The sequence below is a fragment of the Heterodontus francisci genome, chromosome 42 (assembly GCF_036365525.1).
Source record: "Heterodontus francisci isolate sHetFra1 chromosome 42, sHetFra1.hap1, whole genome shotgun sequence".
Lineage (NCBI taxonomy): Eukaryota > Metazoa > Chordata > Chondrichthyes > Heterodontiformes > Heterodontidae > Heterodontus > Heterodontus francisci.
This window is the reverse complement of record NC_090412.1, coordinates 27,813,566-27,830,837: the sequence shown is the minus strand read 5'-3', so window position 1 is coordinate 27,830,837 and position 17,272 is coordinate 27,813,566. Positions and strand designations below refer to the sequence as shown.

At 41.1% G+C, this 17,272-nt stretch overlaps 1 protein-coding gene across 1 annotated transcript in view; it reads right to left on the bottom strand.

The window, feature by feature from the left end:
• The window catches only part of tm9sf3 (transmembrane 9 superfamily member 3), a 146,953-nt gene extending 131,042 nt beyond the window's left edge, over positions 1-15,911 (bottom strand). Inside the window, exons 1-2 of the mRNA XM_068020250.1 lie at positions 15,649-15,911; positions 2,290-2,485 (exon numbers count right to left, since the gene is read on the bottom strand). Coding sequence (XP_067876351.1) covers positions 2,290-2,485; positions 15,649-15,897 — 445 coding nt within the window. The 5' untranslated portion in view covers positions 15,898-15,911. The remainder of the gene's footprint in view (positions 1-2,289; positions 2,486-15,648) is intronic.
• Between the last annotated feature and the right edge of the window lie 1,361 nt (positions 15,912-17,272).

Here is a 17,272-nt window from a genome sequence, read left to right as displayed (position 1 = left end):
CTGGAAGGTGGGATTAGAATAGGTGAATCGTTTTCTGTGTCTTAAATTTTCTATGATTCCTGCATTGCCACAGGGTCAAAATCCTGTAATGTCCTAACCAACAGCACTGTCGCAGCACACTTTCACAACACGGACTACAGCAGTTGAAAAAGAACCCCTACCACCTTCTCAAGGCAAGTAGGGATAGGCAGTAAATGCAAATGGCCATATCCCAAGAATGAATAAATAAAGTCTTCATTCCACACTGATTAGAAACTCCTTAACTGCACACATTTCACAACTTGCACACTTCTTAAAATAGTCTGTTTTTGATTAATGTAAAGGTTTTGGGTTCAAGTCCCACTCCAGAGAGTTGAACACAAAGATTTAGTCTGACATCCAGTGCAGTACTTAGGGAGTGCTGCAGTGTCAGTACTGTTGTCTTTTGGATGAGTGCTAAACAAGGTCTCATCTGCTCTCTCAGGCGGATGAAAAAAGATCTCATGGCACTATGGCCAGTAAAGCAGGGGAATTATCCCCAGTGTCCTGACCAATATTTATCCCTCAATCAACATCACTGAAAAAAATTATTTGGCCGTTATCACACTGCTGTTTTTGAGACCTTGCTGTGTGCAATTTGGTTACTGCGTTTCCTGCATTACCATTCCAACTACATTTTGGAGGTACTTCATTGGCAGTCAGGCATTTTGGATCATCCTGAGGTCATGAAATGTGCTGTTTAAATGCTCTTTCTTTCTGGTACTTGGATCAACATTCAAAAGGTAACTTTTAACCGATAAGGAAGCAACAGACGTAGGGTAGAAGAAACTGTTACTAAGTAAATTTACAGGCCAACAGTGGAATCTATTCAAGAAGTGGATTACAGAATAAGTACATAGTTCTGAAAAGCAAAGGAAGCAATTCTAGAGTTATGCAACTATGAAGAATGGTTAGAACCAGTATTAAACACAAAGCAACAGCAGATACAAGGTCAAAGAACATCAGCAAGAATGAGGCTACAACAAAAGGATACATAAAAAGGCAGAGAGAGTATGAAAACATTTGCTTATCATTCATGGGTTATGGAGAAGAAGGGGACATAAAGTTTAAACTAAGACAGTTAGAAGGGAGCCCAGAAAAATTCTTCATTTAAAAGCTCTGAATAATGCTGAACTCTCCACTCCAGAAATGCCATAGATGTTGAATCAACTGAGATACTTAAAAGGGAAGAAACTACTTACTGGGCAAGTAAGGCATTAAGGGGTATAGAAAAGGGCAGGGAATTATTAACAAGACATAGCTGACATGGGCAGGATGACATCCTAATGCTCAGACTGTCACAATCCAAAGACTGAAAAATTATGAAGCACTGCGCTGTTTTTGCACATCACATTTGCAAAACTAAGATTCCAAAACCATGTCCCCATAAATATGGCATGCAATATTGCATAGCATTCGAAAAACACTCAGTCATTTTAAAAAATGTCCCAGTGGCCCACCTATGGAATTACATCCACTCTAATTTCTAAAATTGTTAGAGATTCAAATATGTCATTCTAAGTTAGATTTGAAAAGATTGAATTTTTGACTTAATTCTTCTTCTTTATCACTTTGAACATATTAATCCACGATGGGCAAGAGATGGGTTAAGAATTGAAATGCACAGGAACGTGGCCCCAATCTGAGATGCATCTTGCAATTTTTATGGTGGTGGATATCAGGAATCTAAGTGTCCAGTTAGGATGAGCAGGGACACTTAATTAACATGTAAATTGGCTGCCATTTGGCCACCTGATTTGAAGTTAACGGCTGCTGCACGGGTTTCCCAGGAAATTTGACAGTGAAAAAGAGGCAGGAGCTGCTGGCTTCAGAAAGTGGCTGCTTCAACACTCCTTGTGGGGCAGGAGCAGCAGAGCGCTCCCTTCAAGGAAGCTTCAGCTTCCCCCAGACCAGATAGCCTGCCTCCCCGGTGACATGCCTCTCCTCTGCCAACCTTCCCTCCTCCCAAGTGCTAGGAATTGCTCCTCAATGTCCCTGGACTGTGGCCTTCTGCTGCTGGCACTCCCTCCGCCCACCAGCCTGGTTGCCCATTTGCCTGTCTGCCAGGAGGGAGATGGGACGCCAGAATGTTACCGAATCTTCCGCATTCCTTGGCTGTTTTCAGCCTCACCCTCACTGCCGCCCTGTAAATATCAGGGCCTGTGTATGTATGTACCTGAACTTCCTGTTTAACATATTGCACTAAGTATAGTGAGTCTAACATTTTACCATCATGTATTATAATCAAAGAATGTGAGACAATATTCCTACCTTTAAATTTAATATCAAGACCACTAAACTCCAGCTCTACTCCTTGAAGAGCTTCTCCTAATGTTTCATGGTAATGGTTGATAGTCTTTTTTTTCCCTGCACAAAAAGGTAGGGAAAAGTACTTGTACGTTTCTTGCCGATTATGGTAGGGCCCAACAGTGTTCATCCATAAGACTACTTCCTCTTTATCTGTGTACTGGAAAAAAAATATGATAATTAAAATTACTAACAATTAAGTTATGCTAAAAACTAATCAAACATACTTTCTCCAATTCAACTAACATGAAATGACCAGATGGACATTTTTAGTAAAGCACTGTATGAAGTCTTGAAAAATAAAATTTCTAATAAAATGTGCCACCCAGAGGTGGAGTAAATAGAACCACTTTAAAGAGCACCATCTTTTACAGCTTGTTGGCAAGCCATTTCTAAGAAGCTAAAACTCAGAGGTTGAAATTACATCATGGAATATCAACACTACAGGTGGGAGGAAAGAAATAACCAAAGATCCATTGGTTCATGCTGCTACGACCAAGGCGGAAGGAGTGCACTGGCGTTTCTAGTTCCACTTCTCTGCGGTCACAACATATACTTAAATGTTTACCCAGATACCGATGTTAATCATATACTCTACTATTTATCCCAGAATAAAATAGACCCAATCAGGTTTCTTTAATAAACAATAAAATCAGTTTATTATAAAACAAGACTTAACCAGTAACAAAGCCATTGCATTAACACATAGATTGAAGTATGAAAGTTCCCTTTTGACCTTAGCACCCGCCCACACCCACACATACACACAGGTTAACCGAAAAATAGAGATTTGCTCTTTAGAGCTCTTAAAAAAAAAATACTTTGGCCAAATACTTGGAGAAAACAAGATATGGAAAGATGTCAAATGTCCTTTTTTTTCATCTGACGGCCGGGGATAAGGTGACGGGTCAGAGATCCTTTTCTGGAGCATTTCGCTCAGGCGGAGTTGAGGATTTATCCGGCAGGTTTTCCCAGCATCTCAGTAGAAATGCAGCAACAGGGGTTTGAGGCAGGTCTTTCAGGAGGAATGCAGCATCAATTTCTCTATTTCTTACACTTGCTTCTAAAAGTTTTTCAAAGAGCTGGAAAAGGCTGAGTTGGGGGTTTGTCCTTGGCAGGTTGATTTTTTTTAAACTCCTTTTCAAAATACTATCCCTACCCCAAATGACTGTCCAAAGCAAAACCAAAACAATATCAGAGTCAAGCTAATTCTATTGAGTTTTTTGATGAGCTAACAGAGAGGGTTGATGAGGATAATGTGATTAATGTGCTGTATGTACATGGACTTCCAAAAGGCATTTGATAAAGTGCCACATAACTGGCTTGTCAGCAAAGTTGAAGCCCATGGAATAAAAGGGACAGTGGCAGCATGGATATAAAGTTGGTTGAATGACTGGACACAGTAGTTTCAGTCGACTGAAGGAAGGTTTATAGTGGGGTATTAGGACCACTGCTTTTCTTGACCTGTATTAGTGACATAGACTTGGGTGTGCAGGGCATAATTTCAATATTTGCAGATGACAGTGTTGTGAAAGTATTGTGAACTGTGGGGAGAACAGTGATAGATTTCAAGAGCTGGTAGAACTATTCACCACTGGTGGAATGGGCAGACACCTGGTAGATGAAGTTTAATTCAGAGAAGCGTGAAGTGATACAGTTTGGTAGCAAGAACAAGGAGAGACAATATAAAGGATACAATTCTAAAGTGGGTGCAGGAGTGGAGGGACCTGGGGGTGCATGTGGGGATGAAGGTGGCAGGGCAGGTTGAGAAATTAGTCAATACGGCATATGGGATTCTGGGCTTTATAAGTAGAGATATAGAGTGCAAAAGCAAGGAAGTTTATGATGAACCTTTATAAAACACTTGTTTGGTCTCAACTAGAGCACTGTGTTCAATTCTGGACACCACACTTTAGGAAGGACACGAAGGCATTGGAAAGGGTGCAGAAAAGATTTATGAGAATGTTTCCAGGAATGAAACACTTCAGTTAAGTGGATAGATTGGAGAAGCTGGGTTTGTTCTCTTCAGAGAAGAGAAGATTGCAAAGACATTTGATAGAGGTGATTAAAATCATGAGAAGTCCGGACAGAGTAGATCGACATGAGGGAAAAATGAGTGATGAGGATCTGGAATGCACTGCCTGAGAGTCAGGTGGTGGCAGATTGAATCATGGCTTTCAAAAAGGAATTGGATAATTGGCGGAAAAGAAAAAAATTGCAGGGTTACAGGGAAAAGACAGGTGAGTGGGACTAGCCGAGTCGCTCATGCAGAAAGCTGGCATGGACACAATAGGATGAATGGCCTCCTTTTGTGCTGTAACCATTCTGATTTTACGTGCAGCACCAACATTTCTAATTTTCTAACTCAATAGCAGCATTAGCAAGTTGCACGCTGGGACAGAGACCAGTGTGTAAGTTAACAGCAAAAAATAGAAGTCTATAAAATGGGATAGGGAGAGAAATTAATTAAGTGTCTAAATTAAGTCAGATGAAATGCAATACCAAGAACTCTACCATCACCAATCCATCTTTTCCAGCTTCCTTGTATATAGGATTAACATATACAGGTTGAATTCTTACATTTGTCACTCAGAGCAAGAGATTCTCAAATTAACTTGAGTGCCAGGGAGGTATTTCTTGCAGAAACCACTCAATACTCACCTCAAACCCTTCTCAGCCCCACAATCAAAAGGAATCCAAAGAATTTCCATCAGCACCACACCACCCAATCCAAAAGGTGTTTGATAAGGGGCCCCATAATAGGCTTGTCAGCAAGTTTGAGTCCCATAGAATAAAAAGGACAGTAGCAGCATAGATAAGAAGTTGGCTGGGTGACATAAAACGGACAGAAGTGGTGAATAGTTGTTTTCTAGACTGGAAGAAAGTACACAGTGGTGTTAACCAGGAGTCAGTAATCAGACCACTGTTTTTCTTGATGTAGATTAATGATCCAGACCTGGGAGTACAGGGCACAATTTCAAAATTTGCAGATAACAAAAAACTGGAAATATTGTGAACTGTGAGGGGACAGTGATCAACTTAAAGAGGACATTAACAGGTTGGCAGAATGGGTGGACACATGGCAAATGAAAGTAATGCAGAAGTGTGAAGTTACACATTTTGGTAGGAAGAATGAAGAGAGACAATATAAGATAAAGGATGCAATTCCAAAGGAGGTGCAGGAGCAGAGGAACCTGGGGAGATATGTGCATAAGTCACTGAAGGTGGCAGGGCACATCGACGAAGTGGTTAATAAGGCATATGGGATCCTGGGCTTTATCACTAGAGGAATAGAGTACAAAAGCAAGGAAGCAATGATGAACCTTTATAAAACTCTGGTTCAGCTTCAACTGGAGTAGTGTGTCCAATTCTGGGCATCACAATTTAGGAAGGATTTGAAGGCTTTAGAGGCGCTGCAGAAAAGATTTACAAGAATGGCTTCAGGGATGAGGGACTTCAGTTATGTGGATAGATTGGAGAGGCTAGGAGTGTTCTCCTTCGACAAGAGGAGGCTCAACAGAGGTGTCCAAAAATCATGAGTGGCATAGACAAGAGTAGATAAGAGAGAAACTCTTCTCTTTGGCAGAGGAGTCCAGAACCAGAGGACAACAATTTAAGGTGAATGGCAAAAGAACCAAAGGCAACATGAAAAAAATCTGTTTTGCAACAACTGGTTAGGATCTCAAATGCGCTACCTGAGAGAATGGGGGAGGCAGATTCAGTTGTGGTTTTCAAAAGGGAATTGGACAAGCAGGGATACGGGGAAAGGCCGGGGAATGGGACTAGCCGAGTTCCTCTTGGAGAGCTAGCGTGGACGCGACAGGAAGAATGGCTTCCTTCTGTGCTGTAACCATTCTATGACTCTCTAAGTATCCTCTGTTCCAATCCTCTGACATATCCCTTTATTTTGAATGCCAGTTTCTGATACTTCTCAAGCCTTCCGAATCTTTTTGCCTTCCTTCCATACATTTTCTATTTGTTTTCTTCTGTAAATCCTTCTTGTATTTACTACATACTTCATTTCTTTTGAGCTTTATTTTTGCTCTAACCTCCTTATCTATCCATGGAACCGCATCCCCTTTATTGCTACTCAATGCTGTTTCTACCATTTTCCAACCAACTAATCTGGGTTAGGTGCCCTTTCATCCCACCAAAATTAGTTAACTTATTTGTTTAAACTCAGAATTCATTGTTCATTTAAACAAAATCTCTCGAAGGACTGTACCATTCAGGTTTAGAATGAATCCTTAAATTTAAATATATCAAATTCTACTCAAACGTACCAAGTACTGTTGCTGGTATATTTGGTAAAGATCAATGAAAATAATGAAAGAATTAAAGTTATATATACATAGTTTTCACTACAAAAAGGCACGCATTAAACAAGTGCACGGTAAAAGGCTGTTGTATGCACAGACTTAAGGGGCCACAATTCAAAAAAACAGCTTTTTTATTTACAAAATTAATTCCAAATTCTCAGTGCAGATGTATACTGGGGAGGAGAAAGAACATGCAATTGAGCAAGTGCAGAGACAGATACACTTGAGGAGCTGCAGCTTTCACATTGCTACTGTGCTACCACAACACCAAGAATGAAATGCGAGAATGAGAAAAAAGCCCGGGGGTTCTAATCCCTATAGAAAAGGACAGAGATAAAAGTAGAGATGAGTACTGAGCTGTGGTCTTCACCCTGTTCCTATGGATTGAGAAAGGAAACTTGGGAAACTTTTGAGGAGGGAAGAATCAAGTATCTGCACCTCAGGGAAATACTGCCAAGTCCACTACGATGGCAAAAAAAGACATTAAAGGATAGGAAATAAGTGTTTCTGGGGAGGAAGAAATGGTAATGTTCAACTTAACCAGTCTTGGAATCTTGTAACACCGACAACTTTACATCAGTGTCCTGCATCATTCAGTATGAGTAAAAAAGCTTGGTCACGATTAGTCTCGATTTGGATGATTTGTTAGAATACAGCCCATGTTCCTATAAATAACCTCTCATCAGCTGGTAAGCAGAGCTCTATACATTTGTGCACTTCTACCTTTTGGCAAAACAAGATGGTCAGCGACCAATCTGACTTCAATATAACTTATTCCTGGAGTGTTTGTTAACATGCACAAGAGCCAGGGAACGTGGAGCTAAGTAGAAAGTTTGAACCGAGTATTGAGTGAATTGGAAAAAAGCAATTACAAATTACAATACTTTGGAAATAAATTTATTCATGCAGGTCAACTATTACCAGAAGTCTAGACTGTAGAAGTATTATCTGGTCAGTTGTAATGAGCAGCCCAGACTATACATACAACTTGGCAAATCAAATGGCAGGTATAGATTTCGAATCCAGGTGTATGAAAAACGAACAGTTTTGTATAAAGAAATGGGTTTGCCATAAGTAAACAAGCAGCATATTAGCTACAGTACAATGGACAATGCAGCATGATTAATACCTTGTCAGTAAAATGAAAGCCAGAACTGAACACTGCAAAGTGGTACACAACAATTGCTAACTGATGTAATTAATCCTTCACACTTGTTCAGTTTAACAATACTGTTCATTATTCTATGATTCTATCTGTCTGACTCTTACATTATCACTGGCTCAAAATGAAGATTTGCTCTATTCAACTCAAACTCCTTTGTTCCTAGAACCTTAATACTGTGGAACGCCTCATCGTCTTCTACCCAGTCTCTCCCTCCCCCACCCACCCTCCTATGATTTTGAGGCTTTTAAAACACAAACCTATCACTATTTTTATTACTGATTCTCTCTTCTTACTCCTCAACATGTGGCAGCTGCACTGTGGGCCTCAATCCTACACCATAGTAAATAAAAACTGTACATCTTTCTTTGAACTTAAAAATTAGGAATTGTCATCAAGTCAGGTGATGTCCATGCTGGGAAAATTCACTGTCAGCATCAAGCAGGTCCACGTCACAAACATAGGGTAGATGCTGGTTTAACCTCAATACTGATGCACTAATATCCTGAATTAATACCTTCCCACACAAGGGTTCTAATTTTCTCTCATGTTTCCTGTGTGCTTCAAAGAATAACATTATCTTGAAAGGTTTCCCATGACATACCAATAGTGCTCCGATTACTCAGCTTCAGTTTTACTCGCAGATCTGAAGTCTGTGGATTGAAAATTTTCATCATCGTAAAATTTTGCATTGAGAAGGAGTTTATCAAACTATAAGAAAATTTTGAAAAGGGCATTTTAACCCTTGACATTATTCTAGCTGTATCACTGGGTTTTGTACTTTCAGTAACTTGCTGTGCCATATTGTTTCTGTGCATTCTATCAGTAAATAAATTTACTAGTTTTAGCCTATTGGTCTGCCTGTTGGTACATCCCCTCTTTTGAAACAGTGAGAACAGCATGGATCACACATGATTTCCAACAAATGACATCGCAATAAAATAGGTAACTGTTTGTCATAGGCATGTTATCTGAGACACAGCATTATAAGGGTGCAGGTTTTAATCCACAGCAGATCTGGCTGCTTATGGATGTCACTTTTTTCTGGAAGTACTATTTAAAAATGTTAGAAAAAAGCTTTAACTGTTATCAGTGGAAGAGTGTTTGATCAACTCTTCTGGTGGCTCCAGCTGTGCTGGGCCTCACTGTGCCCAGAGTTCCACCATAAATGTTTGCCTCCACAAACCAAATGGTACAATTTTAAAGGGGGTGCAGGAACAGAGAGCGCTGAGGACTTATACACAAATTTGTGAAGAAGGCTGGGGAAAAATGATAAGGTTGTTGAAAAAACTTACAGGATTCTTGACTTTATAGAGGCAGAGAATTCAAAAGTAAGTTAGTACTGGGCCTCTTCATCTCTCTCTCTCTCCTCCTTTAAGACATCTTATAAACCTATCTCTTTGGCCAAGCTTTTGGTCACCTAACCTAATACCCCATACAGCTCAGTCTCAAATTTTGTCCGATAATGTGCCTTGGGACATTTTACTGGCACCATGCAAGTTGGTGTTGTAAACTTTTACAAATCATTGGTTAGGCCTCAGTTGGAGTACTGTGTCCAGTTATGGGACCACACTTTAGGGAGGGCACCATGCATTGGAGACGATGCAGAGAAGATTTACTAGAACAGTACCAAGGATGAAGGAAGTCAGTTACATGAAGGGACTAAAGCAGCTGGGATTGCTCTCTAACTTTTAATTCAGTTTTCTCACATTACTGTGCAAACAAGACAGCAGCCAAAGGATTTTCAAACTATATGCTACTTTTACTGATATTTATTTGCTGGTTGCTGAGCCTTGGTGGATAGTTTTTGTACGTCCTTGCTACTTTCTGATCGTTCTCAAGCCTGAGGTTGTCTGGTATAGACTTCCGGTTGTGAACAGAGATAAAATAAAGACACAAACACTGACAGACAATAGCGAGCACTGGTTTTTGTCCAGACTCAGATCAGGATGCAATAGGGGTGATAGTTATTTTGTCAAGTCAAGCAAGATGATCCGCTAATGTGGGAATCATAACGTGCTCATTATTTTGGATCATGAAAAAAACAAGTTGTACTCATTAAATTCAGTAAAATGTATAGATGTTGGTCTGTATGTTCATTTTGCAGTCTTGAGAAATAAAACATCCTAATGCTTGTTCTGGTCTGGTCACCCTAAAATATAAATTGTCCAGCTGTCGAGAGACTGGAGAAGAACATGTGTGGGCACACGCAAAGACAATTTATATGTCAAGTGGAACATGTTGTTACACCACCTGAGTTACACTATGGTAGAAGGAGAAATTGGGCATTGCAAGTCAATACTGGTACATATGGGACCTGGAATCCACTTACAGGAACAACAGATGCCACTGAACTGGAGAAAAAAATCTATAGCAAACAGAAATTTGAAACTGGGACAGAGAGGGAATTATTCTCTTCAGTTAGCCTATACATTTTTCTAGGGCAGTAACGCCAAGGTTTTTGGTTTCAAGAGTCAATTAAGGTAGAGTACAAAAGCAAGGAAGTTATAACCACCTTTATAAATCACTGCTTCGGCTTCAACTGGAGTATTGTGCCCAATTTTGGGCACCACACTTTAGGAAGGATGTGAAGGCATTAGAGAAGGTGCAGAGAATGGTTCCAATAATTTCAGTTACATGGACAGATTTTGGAGGAGCTGGGTTTGTTTTACGTAAAGAGAAGGTTGAGAAGAGATTTGATAGAGGTCTTCAAAATCATGAGGGGTCTGGACAGAGTAGATACGAAGAGACTGTTACCACTGGCAGAAAGATTGAGAATGCGCGGACACTGCTTTAAGGTAATTGGCTCTTTTGCCAATCGCAACGGCAACATGAGGAAAAACTTCTTCATGCAGCAAGTAGGGATTTGGAACGCACTGCTTGAGATTGTGGCGAAGCAAGATTAAATCATGGCCTTCAAAAGGCAGTTAGATAAGCAGCTGAAGAGAAAATGTTTGTTGGGCTACAGGGAAAGTCTTGGGGATTAGGACTAGACGAGTTGCTCTTGCAGAGAACTAACATGTACACGAATGGCTGAATGGCCCCCTTCTGCGCTGTAACCATTCTATGATTCTAAGTGTATACAATTGAGCTCCTAGTCATGCAAGTCAATGTTCCCACTAATTTTCACCTCAAGCTATATATATTAACAGATCTTGGTGTTTGGATTGACTTTTCTTCCAATGTTACACGATCACCATTCTTCCAAGCCTCAAAGGCTACAAAATTAAAAGCAGAAAAAGTGAGGATAAACAGAAGCACAAATTGCAGAGTTGCTGAGCCTCATCAGGGGTTGAGAACAAACTGCCTATGGACTAGTTTGAATATTCTTCTCCAAGACCAATGTTTTCTTTTAAAAAGTGTACATTTTTCATCATTTCTCTGTTCATCACAGCCATTTGCAAAATGTCTTCCTAGCCCTCCATTTCTCCTTATAGAAGTGTCATGCCACACAGAATCATATTCTACTCAGGTCACACATTTTATTTTTCTCCAGTTCTCCCAGTCTCCAAAAAAACCCATCCAAACTAATTTCCAGATTAAAAGCAATTGCTACGCTAAGTGATGAAAACAGAGGATCATTAGGAAATCTGCCCCTATTTCTCTGACTTCTTCCCGCACCGTAGGAGTGGAACACAATATCTAAACTGAGACTCCAGTGCAGTACTGAGGGAATTGTGTGAAGTGCCATCCTGGAGAAGATGTTAAACCAAGGCCTATCTGCTTGTTCCAGGGGTTCAGGTGGGTTTAAAAGATTTCATAGCACTATTAAAAGCAGGATATTCTCCTGGCCACCATTCTTTCCTCCATCACCACCAAAAATAATAGCACCGATATTAGAAATCTGAAACAAAAACAGAAAAATGTCTTACACTATAATGTCATTTAGCCATCTCCTGTTCTCCACCTGATCACTTTACATATTCTTTTTCTTTTGCTGCATGTGGTCTTTGCAATTATTTTCCCTTGCTCGATTCTTTCCTATACGTTTTTTATCTGTAATATCTTCCAGTTGTGGCAAAGGGTTATATTTGAAACATTTACTTTTTTTGCTTTCGCCACAGATGTTGCCTGACCTGCTGAGTGTTACTATAAAAATAGATTAAATAGTTATTACTGAGTTGTGGGACCTTGCTGTGTTCAAAATGGTTGCCACATCTACCAACATAACAGTAAGAACTTTGGGGCATTGGGACACAATAAGCTGAACAAAGCCCTTTCTTTTTCTACATTAGTTTAGTATTCTCAGTTTTATTTTCCTTCTTTTTGTCTGCTTTTTCTGCTTCCTGGAACCTCTTCTGAAATTAAGCTGCACTTAATATTTTCCAACTGTGGTTTATTCCACCCCCCCACCAGGACCTCAAATTTTGAAACTCCCTCTCCCAATCTTCCCCTCCTTCAACAGCCTATAGGCTTTTAAATCTAAGCACGACATCACCTATCACTTACTGATTTATAGAAATATAGAGAGATACAGCACTGAAACAGGCCCTTCAGCACACTGAGCCTGTGCCGACCAACAACCACCCATTTATACTAATCCTACATTAATCCCATATTCCCTACCACATCCCCACCATTCACCTACCACCTACCTACACTAGGGGCAATTTACAATGGCCAATTTATCTATCAACCTGCAAGTCTTTGGCTGTGGGAGGAAACCGGAGCACCCGGCAGAAACCCACGCGGTTACATGGAGAACTTGCAAACTCTGCACAGGCATTTACCTGGTCTTTTCTACTAGTCTCTGGTGTCCTAGACAATGAGGTGTCACTTGACCCTGCTCAATTAAAAAATTCCCTCCTTTTCTCATTCCATTCATTTGTTTGTGCTGTGTTTGACTCAATTTACCTTGATTCCAAGCCAATACTCTGCAATATAGCAGGCAGTTATTACAATGTTCTGCTTTTCATGTTACAAAACTATCTTGATATAACGGCCAGCATAGCCTTCCTACTAAACAATGCCTAGCTCTTCAAAATAGCTTGCTTGTAAACTTTTAATTTGCAAGATGAAATACTATATTTTATTAAATATCTTCAATGTAAACAACAAGAATGAAGAGTAAAGAGACATCCCAAGGTATTGGATTTATCAATATTCATGCTTGCACCTCTGTGCAATTCCACCCACTCCATCTGGGTGTGTAACTGCTAGTTCGAAAGCTCCTGCCCTGTGTTATCGTGCTATATTAATTTATTACCATTTGATCTGTGCCCATTAAGTCTAAAAACCAAGAGATCAATAAATGAAATGTGTACACTAAACAGGTGCACAATCAGTACTACTATATACTGGAAATGTTCCAGTATAGGAATAAAAACAACAGATTCTTCTAGGACTGGGCAATTATCAATAGTTCATTACAATATTGTTCTGAGAGTGTAAACATATCAGAAATACTTACTTATAACCTAAACGATTGTAGGCAAGTAGTATGGTTTCATTCAGAATTTATACATCAACTAATGTAGGCAGGGCAGCATCGTTATGAAATGCCAGCCCTTTACCTCCTTGAACCAACTAAAGACTCGAGTTTACTACCACACTAGCCCTATAATCTACTCATTACATGTTCAAGCCACAACTGCCCTTGTTATTGCAGACACTGGTTCACAGAATGCGAAGACAACTGGAAAGAATCCCAGAGCCTCACTACAATGAGTCTTCTTCAGTTTTCAATCAATCGGACTTGCTGGTCAGTCACGAACAGTATCCTGGAATACAATGGACTTGCCTAGTTCAGGTACTGGATTATCATGTCTGTCAGAGTATCAACTTGGTTCTGATTTCCCATGATCAAGTGTCTTATTGAGGTTGAAGGTCAGGCCCAAATGGATGGAAGGAAAGTTCCCTGTTTACTGGCTGAAGGGCTTCTAATTGAAATGTTTGGAGAATCTCAATCCAGTTTCCAGTGGTTATCAGCCTTAAAGACAAACTACCATTCCCAACTCAGCACTAAATATGCAATCTCATTTGGCCACAGGATTGATTTGGGTATGAAAGAATATCATCCTGGTGTACAGGTGTTGCTCTGAGGATGTGTCAGAGTGGAGAGAGGAGCTTTACCCAGCATTAACGTGACCTGGCAGAGCTCACTGGCAACAATGAGTGCCAAAATGGATGTTCTCTTATGTTAACATCTCTTAGCTTGAGCACAAAATTCATAAAAATTGTGTATATAGCTGCCATTATTTCACATCTTATGATTACAGGGATGGAATAAGTAAAGCAGCTCAAAGAGCAAACAGGTTTAGCTTATATATGCACACTTAATTTACTCAGTTTTTTATTATTTTGTCCAGTATTAAATGGACAATGGTTAATTTTGAATAGTAATTTATCTCCAGTCCTGGATAGCATAACCACATATTTCCATGCATTGTTTCTTCATTGTAGGTCAGAATGTCAAATCTCCCTCCCCAAGAACCCCACCATTCCTTCTAGATTCACCAGTTGTCATTCAGGCCCTGTGCAATCTCCAGTTTTTTTTCCTGCTCAAAGACCTAATTTTTCATGGGATATGCAATGACACTCCGACTTCTAGTTGCCATTCTTCATAACCAAGTATAACAAATGATTGTCGTCATAGAAACATAGAAACTAGTAGGCCATTCGGCCCTCCATTCAATACAATCATGGCTGATTGTCCAAACTCAGTACCCTGTTCCCGCTTTCTCCCCGTATCCCTTGATTCCTTTAGCCCCGAGAACTATATCTAACTCGATATTAGATCATGATATTAAACGGTGAGAATCAAAATTAGCCTGACCCTGTCCTCATCCAACATCCTAACACAAGTATCTCAGAAAGAGGCATCGGATAATGACAAGGACTCAGAACACTGGTTATTTCCCCCCTTACTAACCCAAGCGGATTGAGGGCGACCAGAGGTCATCCAACTCGCCTGAGATAAGCCAAACAGAAACCTGCACTCAACCTAGGACCTTGTGGTCTGTAATGGTTACACAATGTTTTCAATATTACTGTACTTTATACTTCAAGATACAAATAAAGTTACAGCTTTCATCTCCAAAACACACGCTGACATCTATGGACCTGTCAAAGCTAGGCCAGAATGCTTAAATGGCAGTTATGTATTATTTGATGTCTATATGGGGAGGAAAGAACAAAAATTTCATTGAATTACTTCAAATAACTCGTTATTAATTATGACAAATACAACAGATCATTATAGAAAATGCATTTGGTTACCTGCACTTCACTTGATAATTTTTGTTGCTGTCACAAACAATTTGAATACAATTAAATCCTGTCTTAGTTACAGTTCACAGAATCAGGAATGGACAACTCCTGGTCTCCATGTACCCCTAAAGGCAACCATCCGACACACTTTCTGACCCAGATTAATATTTGAAGTTAGAATAAGGAAATGAACATCAAAACGTTACTGCTGCCACTGTCTGTTTAATCACAATTACAGACCCAGATCCATCTAAAGCGTCATGTTCCAGCTACAGCTTCACAACATGGATCCCAGGGCACTGGGGCCCCGGGCCAGACTCACACCCACACCCATCAATCCACTAGCCAAGGCCTGGACCACAGACAGAGTGAGAGTGTAAGGATCGGGCCCGGCTCCCCGCGTTGGCAACAGCACAAGGTCAGCCGCTACAGTGGGAAACCACCAACAGGCCCCGGCCATCAACCGCAGCCCGGAGGCTGAGCGCGGCCTTCGTCACCGGGCTTGACAGACTGAGGACAACCCGAGGCAGGATCCGGCCCTAGAGCGCCGAGCTCCGCCCAGTACCCTCACCTCCAGCCCAGCCGCCATGATCCTCAGCCCCGGCTCGGCCCGGATCTCTCCTCAACACTTACCGTGTGATCGTGTTCATCCGCTCGGGCCCTCAGTACACTGAGACCGACGCAGGCCAGCAGCAGCGGCAGTTTGCACGGCGACATGTCAGCGGATGGGGCCGGGCGGTCTGACGTGGTGTGTGAGGGGGCGGTAGTACCGCCTGGGCCTGAGGCTCGGTGCTGGGCTCCGCTTGGCTCCGGGCCCCGCCTCGCGCTGCTGCTCGCGGTCCGGAGGCGCCACAACCCTGCCGCCCGGCAGCGCCACGTCATCAGCCACTCCGCGGAGCGCGCCACAGCAGGGCGGGGCCAATAGGGCAGGGGGGCGGGGTTAACAGCAACACCACCTCCTGTAACAATCCGCATAAGTTGCGCCTACATTAACATCAGCACCGCCCCTTCATTAGCATAAACTCCACCTCTATTAGCATAAACACCACCCCATTATTAGCATAATCACCACCCCAACATTAGCATAAACACCATCCCTTCAATAGTATCAGCACTGCCCATTATTAGCATAAACTCCACCCCATTATTAGCATAAACATCACCCCTTTATTAGCCTAATCACCACCCCAACATTAGCATAAACACCATCCCTTCAATAGTATCAGCACTGCCCATTATTAGCATAAACTCCACCCCATTATTAGCATAAACATCACCCCTTTATTAGCCTAATCATCACCCCAATATTAGCATAAATACCACCCCTTTATTAGCATAAACACCATCCCTTCAATAGTATCAGCACTGCCCGTCATTAGCATAAACACCACCTTATTATTAGCACCAGCACTGCCCCATATTTGCTTAAACTCCAGCCCATTAGCATCAATATTGCCCCCCTAGTCATTCGCATCAACACCAAATCATCATTGGCATAAATGCGTCCTGGTCATTATGAACATACACACAAACCAGGAGCAGGAGTAGGCCACTTGGCCCCTCGGCCTTGCTCTGCCATTCAATCGGATCAAGGCTGATCTGATTGTAATCTCAAATCCACATTCCTGCCGACCCCCAATAACCTTTCACCCCCTTGCTTATCAAGAATCTATCTACCTCTGCCTTAAAAATATTCAAAGACTCTGCTTCCACGGCCTTTTGAAGAAGAGAGTTCCAAAGACTCACGACCCTCTGAATGAAAATGTTTCTCCTCATCTCTGTCTTAAATGGGCGACCCTTTGTTTTAGCACCAACACTGACCCCCATCATTAAGCATTTATCACCTGATGCTATTAATACTTGTGTTACGGTCAAGTGAAGAGGGGTCGAAGGGCTTCCCTCTTTTCCCTCTCCTTATTTGACCTTAACAGGTTTAATTCTTTCTTAAAGTGGATGTACTGGCCAATTCATTACTTACTTTTATTACTTTTTATTTTACTTACTTGCTATAATAACAACAAGAAGCAATCAGACAGGTTTTCTTGAGTTAACAAAGAAAGAGATGAACTTTATTGTACTTAAACGAAACTAATAAAATAATAAACTACACGCCAACTTTCACTCACGCACACACACTAGAGGTTTACACATACACAAGTGGGGAAAGGTAGATTGGTTGAGTTAGAAGTATACAGTCTGTGGAGTTTGGTGATTCGGCTGACTTCTAGCTGAGTTCAGTCTGACGAGGCAGATGACT